This window comes from Bidens hawaiensis, unplaced genomic scaffold, assembly GCF_021521415.1.
Source record: "Bidens hawaiensis isolate Kalapana, Puna unplaced genomic scaffold, B.hawaiensis_p1.1 tig00006359_1, whole genome shotgun sequence".
Lineage (NCBI taxonomy): Eukaryota > Viridiplantae > Streptophyta > Magnoliopsida > Asterales > Asteraceae > Bidens > Bidens hawaiensis.
Genome location: NW_027491424.1, coordinates 548,692 through 554,691, shown reverse-complemented (window position 1 = coordinate 554,691; position 6,000 = coordinate 548,692). Strand labels below are relative to the sequence as shown.

Genomic DNA, 6,000 nt, shown 5'->3' with positions numbered 1-6,000 from the left:
GGTATCAATACCACTTGCAAATAGATATTTCATCCAAATAATATTGTGTCATATATCGAGCACCACCGGTAAACGAAGATGGTAGTATGACACGCTTTCCAACTTTTGAGACATCTGTAGTACCACGATAAGGTAAATTACGTAATTTCTCAAAACTTTCACATCTTAGCTCCTTTTGTTGATTACGAATGTAATTCAATCTCTCAACTTCAATCATGGTAGGACTGTCACTTTTACCCGAAACCCAACCTGAAAAAACACGTACCCGAACCCGAACTAACCCGACCCGAAGAACCCGAACCCGAACCGACGTAATTTGGGTTGGTTCTTGGGTTTGATTTATAAGTTTTGGGCCAACCTGAATAACCCGAATAAACTTTTAGTTTTGAAATTAAATATTTTTTTAGGTATAATATGCCAAGTTTAGCCACTAAAGTTATCAGAATCTAACTAGTGAGAGGTAGGGGGTTCAAACATCACTATCACCAATTTGTATGGGAGATACGAGGGATGACCCTGGCTTGCCAGGGTTCGTACCCTGATCTCACTCGGTTTTACCGGCTCCTCGTTGTCTTGCCGTTTGGCGGGTGTGGGGGTCGGGTTTTATCCGGTGAATCCCTCAATAGGTGGACCGCTAGGGGCTCCATCCGTCCGGACTAGTGGCCGGCTCGGGCTACCTTTAGCCAATGGGGGGCGCGTACGAAGTATCCGGCGTTACTTAGTTGGTTGTTAAAAAAAAGAATCTGGCTCTAATAGACTGTTATTCTAACTATTATGAATCGATTGTTTATTATTAATTTATGTTTTTTGTTTATTACTAATAGAAACCAAATCGAACAACCAAATCATGCCCGATTGAATACGATTATCGTTCGAGTTAGTTTTACTCTTCTTTTGAATTGTTTTTTCAAGTTATGTTGGTTTGTTATTTGATTATTTGTGTTATAAGTAAAAAGAATATGTTGTTTTAATTTTAACATTGTAGATTTTTTTTTTGTGTTTTTTATTGTTTGTTTTATAGGATACTCGAAACCCGATTAACCCGACCCGAAAAAACCCAAACCCGAATTACCCGAACTCGAAAAACCCGTGAGAGATTTGGGTTGGGTTTCGGGTCAAGATTTAAAACTTTGAAACCCGAAAAACCCGAAACCCAAAAAACAAACCCGAAGAACACCCCTAAGTCATGGTGTACCATCGACTGAAAATTCTTTTAAGCATATTATATTAGGGACTAATACTGTAATTCACCAATATTCTTTTAAGCATATTATATTATTAATATTTCTGGTGTCTGTAGGCTATATAAATAAGAGACTCGATTGGCTCGGTTTCATTGGCGCCGGTGAAGCTAGCTACTCAAATCGCCAATGTCCTTTAAAAACTCGTTGTAAAAGAATCAGAATCCAATTCCGAAGGTATACACCGATCATCCGTTCCATCTTTCTTTATTATAATCCTACATTATTATTTAGGGTTTAGATAATTATGTAGAATTAATGTATTTCAATGCTGTAATTGATACTATTATCTATCATGTGTTTGCCATTCGCTCATGTTCAATCGCCAGTTCTTATTTAGGGTTTTGAGTTTTTGTACGCTAATGAAATCTGCTGGTAAATAAAATCAATCGCCAAATGTTAGCAAACTGTTAGGCGGTGTGGTCGTTCGTTTAATAAATTAAATCAATCGCCATTGTAGGTTTTCGGCTTAGGGCTGTAAACGAAACAAATGTTATGTTAGCAAACTGTTCGTTCGTTTAATAAATGAATAGACATGAACAGAGGCCATGTTTGTTGATTGTGTTCGGGAACGTTCAATAATGTTCCCGTTTATGTTCGTTAATGTCCGTTTATTAGAGGTTTTTAGTAATATTTAATGACTTTGCTAATCTTAGCGTATACATTTAAGGAAAAGTATCAACTCATCATCATCATCATCATCGTACTCAGTATATCCCACCAATAGCAAAGCTATGGTAGGGTCTGAGGAGGGTAAGATGTAGACAACCTTACCTCTACCCCATAGGGATAGAGAGGCTGCTTCCGGTGAAACCCCCGGCTCTATACTAGTTTTGCATCAAGCCTTGGACATAAGGCACATAATACTCACTCATCGGGACACCGGTTGATCGGTGCATGTACCCGTCTTTCGGCTATCAACGCCACCACATGATGCCTGATTAATCCTCGGCCACTTTTAACGTTATTTTCACGAGATTAGTAAAATAACGTCAAAATTAGTGCAATCTCACTGTTGCCCACCCGAGGGTTCACACATATATACATTATATGCGCGCACCACAAGCAGGGCGAAGGAAAAGTATCAACTGCAAAACAAAAATATGCATGAATATTATCTGATTAATTTATATGTAAGTGAACATATGTATATAAATGTTAAAAAATACCGACACAAACTTGGTATACGAGCCGAACTCTTGGCACCGACCATCCTTGGCTAGCCAGATCAATTGAAACATTGTTTGTGTTCGTACATGAACCGTTCACGAATAAGTTTTTTTTCTTAATGAACAAACAAGAAATTTCGTTCAGTTAGGTGTTCGTGAACCATTTGCTTGTCCGATAAAATAAAAGCTTAATAGATGAACATGAAACAGGCCTTGTTTGGTTTGGTTCGTTTGCAGCCCTAGGTTTCATCATTCACCTAACAATTTAATGTGCCATCATACCATATTCATATTATAGCCTTATAGGTGAGCAAAAGGATTTAATATTTGAAACTCTTAAAGTCCAATGAAGCATTCCAAGGATCCTTTTGAAGTAGCATTTGAGGAAATAGACGATTCACCACCCGATACACCCTACACCAATGATGTCACTGAAGCTCAAACCATGGCAGGACACTTAACCATCAACTCACAAAGATATGATGTGGAGAATAACATCAATTCTTTAAACCAGCCTAGAAAAGCAGTTAAGTTCTCATCAACATCTACTGCTAATAAGAACAAAGAAGAAGACGATTATGAGGAAGAAGAGGAAAACATGGATGTTGAACTCGGAAGGTTTTCATCCACAGGGGACCCTGATAAAATGGCTAAAATGCAGTGAGTTTAAACATTGATACCTAATACTATGTGCATTTGCATTGTTTGATAGTTGATAATGGTTATTCACTTATGTTGCAGATCAATATTGTCTCAGTTCACCGAGGAACAAATGAGTAGATATGAATCTTTTAGAAGATCTGGATTTCAGAAAGCTAATATGAAAAGGGTATGTAAGTGCATACTGAGTTGAGTCATGACTCACGGGTCAAAATGGAACCTAACATTTGTTTGTTGTTTGTGGTATGAATGCAGTTGCTAGCCAGTATTACAGGGAGTGCCAAAATTTCATTGCCGATGACTATTGTGGTATCTGGAATTGCAAAGATTTTTGTTGGTGAACTTGTTGAAACAGGTACGCTCACAACTATGTGCACTTGTGTGACATATGTTATCATATAACCTAAGTGAGTGAATTTTTATTAGCATAATATGAACATTAGCATAATATGTTATCATATTATTAGCATAATATGTGACATTGCAGCGAAGACGGTGATGACTGAGAGAAAGGGGACGGGGCCAATCAGACCGTGTCATGTTCGTGAAGCGTACAGAAGGCTCAAACTTGAAGGAAAAATACCTAAAAGATCCGTGCCAAGGCTCTTTCGGTAGTGAAACCGAGCTAGTCATATATGCAACAGTTTTGGTTTTGACTTTTCTTATACCATCATAGATATTATTGCTGACTTTTTGGGGAAAAGTATGGTCAGAAATCATATTGGTGGTTTATCATATTAATAAGTTTTGGTATTTTTTTTTCTGATTTATGGGGCTTATTTACATATGATAATAAGAAATGTAGATATGACAAATGGGTTAGTTTTTTTTATTTCGAAATGATATATAGTTTTTTAATGTTTGACTTTTTTTTTAAATCATAACTGCGAAATTAAGTGTAAGATATTAGCATCTGTGTCACCATTGTTTTATATTGTTTTAGATATTTGCATGTTTAATGAGTCATTGTCATATGTATCTTGTTTGAAAATAAGGAGGATACAATGAATATCATCAATGATGGAAAAGTTGGTTGATATAGAGATATAAAGCAGCAGCATTATCAGTTTATCACAGAGCCTGAGCATATGAGAAGGGGCATTTACTTGTAAAAATATGTTGTGAACGCTTAATCTAGATGAGCAAGGGTTCTTATTCAACTTCGAATATCGATCTTCTAGATCTGCTTAATCACTTGCACATAATGAAGTGAGATGCAGGGTATAGAGCTTGCCTGATTAAAAAAAAGGGATTTGTTGGTCACATATTTTTTTAGGATTAAATTTCATAAATGTAGCCCTTTTGTGTGTTGCTTTTAGTGTCAAATTTGTCATAAGTGGAGTTATAGCCTTACAGGTATACTTTTGGCATCCAGTGATCATGATTAGGTACGAATGGTAAATTATTTCATGTGGGTACTTCTTCCACATGGAACCCTTGAGGGAAGTCTATTGATTAGATAGATATGCTGATGCAAGAATGTAGGAGCCCCATAAATGGGTTGGAAGGTTTTCTTGAACGTGAAGTTACTTGGCCATTTCTATAAATAGTTTGTGTTGTGTATAAGTGCGAGACATAACGCCATAAGCAAATCTCACATTCGTTCTTTAGCTCATTATCAGCAGTTGAGCTTTAGTAGCCTTCTTTCTTGGAGTCTTTCTTGAAATGCACTGATGACTGATTCCCTTTGACTTCGGCTGAGCTTCTTTGTAGGACTTGAAGTACTCGTACTGCCACTTGTCGTTTTATTCTTTATAAGCATATCAATAATTGGGAATACCGCTTCTTTTATCAAGTCACAGATTCCACCAATATATTCATTTGTAATATTGTTGTCTTCAGCAATTTATCTTACGGAAGGATTGTTGTTTGCTCTTCCTTCAGCCATACTACAATAAAATAAGGACATTTTTAATAAAAGAAAAACACACCTTTTATTTATTTACTTTTTGTAGTGGTACATAAAGGAAAGCACAAAACAGGACAACTATTCTCTTAGTTTCTGATCCATTTCTTAACAAGATTCTTCCCCGCTCATTTTCTCATTCATTTATTCCTCCAGTTCCTTCATCACTGCTTTCTATTGGTAACATACCACACAACATTTGTATATTTTTGTAAATATATAGTAACATTGCTGACTATATGTATATATGTCCCAAGTTAAAGAGATGATTAACATGTTGTCACTAGTCATGTGGCAATTGGACAAATTAAATGCTGAGAACGGACTACGGAGGTTGATTTTAGAATAATTTTAGCAATAAACAAAATATGTATTCATTAAAAAATAATAAATATATTTCTATATTTTTGCAGAGGTTTTTTCCTAAAAGAGTGTTGGTAGGAAAAATATTTACCAAAATGATGTTAATTAAAAAATATTTACCTAAATAGTGTTATTGAAATATTTATGTATTTCTCACTCCAAATATTATTGGGTAAAACTAACATAAGATCAAGATTCCTCTTTTCTTTTTATTTTAAAGAAAAATAAAATTAACTTAAATCTAAAATATTTTTTTACACAAATATATACATTTCTCCATTTTTAAAACTTATACTCCTCTTTTTAAATAAATCCTAAAAAGCTAAAACAGTATACATACTATAGAATATATAAATGCGCTCAATTTACCATTCAATTTTTATACATTGTATAAATTAAAAATTAATTTTAATGTGTTTAGCACTTCTCATTCAATTAATATACTGAAGTTAATTATTTGTTTTATTATATTTCATTTTCATTTTATCTTATCGGTTTTAATTCTAACACTTTCATTATTTAGATTGGAAATCACATGTACAGAGGTTGGTAAAAAAAACTAAAAAATCAAACCAAAGTCAAACCTCTTTAAATTAAATCATTGAAAAGATTTATTTTACACTTTCAAAATGCTCAAAAATAATATAAACGAAGTTCTAAC

The 6,000-nt window shown here is 34.6% G+C and overlaps 1 protein-coding gene across 2 annotated transcripts; it reads left to right on the top strand.

Moving 5' to 3' along the window:
• The first annotated feature begins 1,358 nt into the window (after positions 1-1,358).
• LOC143632006 (transcription initiation factor TFIID subunit 11-like) lies at positions 1,359-3,776 on the top strand. 2 transcript variants are annotated; one of them, XM_077100606.1, is made up of 5 exons: positions 1,359-1,418; positions 2,709-3,070; positions 3,152-3,239; positions 3,326-3,425; positions 3,558-3,776. In XM_077100606.1, exons 2-5 carry the CDS (start codon positions 2,757-2,759, stop codon positions 3,683-3,685), a joined length of 630 nt encoding a protein of 209 aa, XP_076956721.1. In that variant the 5' UTR covers positions 1,359-1,418; positions 2,709-2,756; the 3' UTR covers positions 3,686-3,776. The 2 variants fall into 2 exon arrangements, with proteins under 2 accessions (XP_076956721.1, XP_076956722.1); XM_077100607.1 differs by having other exon boundaries at positions 1,360-1,418; positions 2,753-3,070.
• Positions 3,777-6,000: the final 2,224 nt, after the last annotated feature.

Excerpts from the sequence above, each read along its gene's own strand:
- LOC143632006 (XM_077100606.1), top strand. The coding sequence starts at position 2,757 with ATGAAGCATTCCAAGGATCCTTTTGAAGTAGCATTTGAGGAAATAGAC. Across the intron at positions 3,071-3,151 it reads GATAAAATGGCTAAAATGCA|ATCAATATTGTCTCAGTTCA; the intron begins GTGAGTTTAAAC and ends CTTATGTTGCAG. Across the intron at positions 3,240-3,325 it reads AGAAAGCTAATATGAAAAGG|TTGCTAGCCAGTATTACAGG; the intron begins GTATGTAAGTGC and ends GTATGAATGCAG.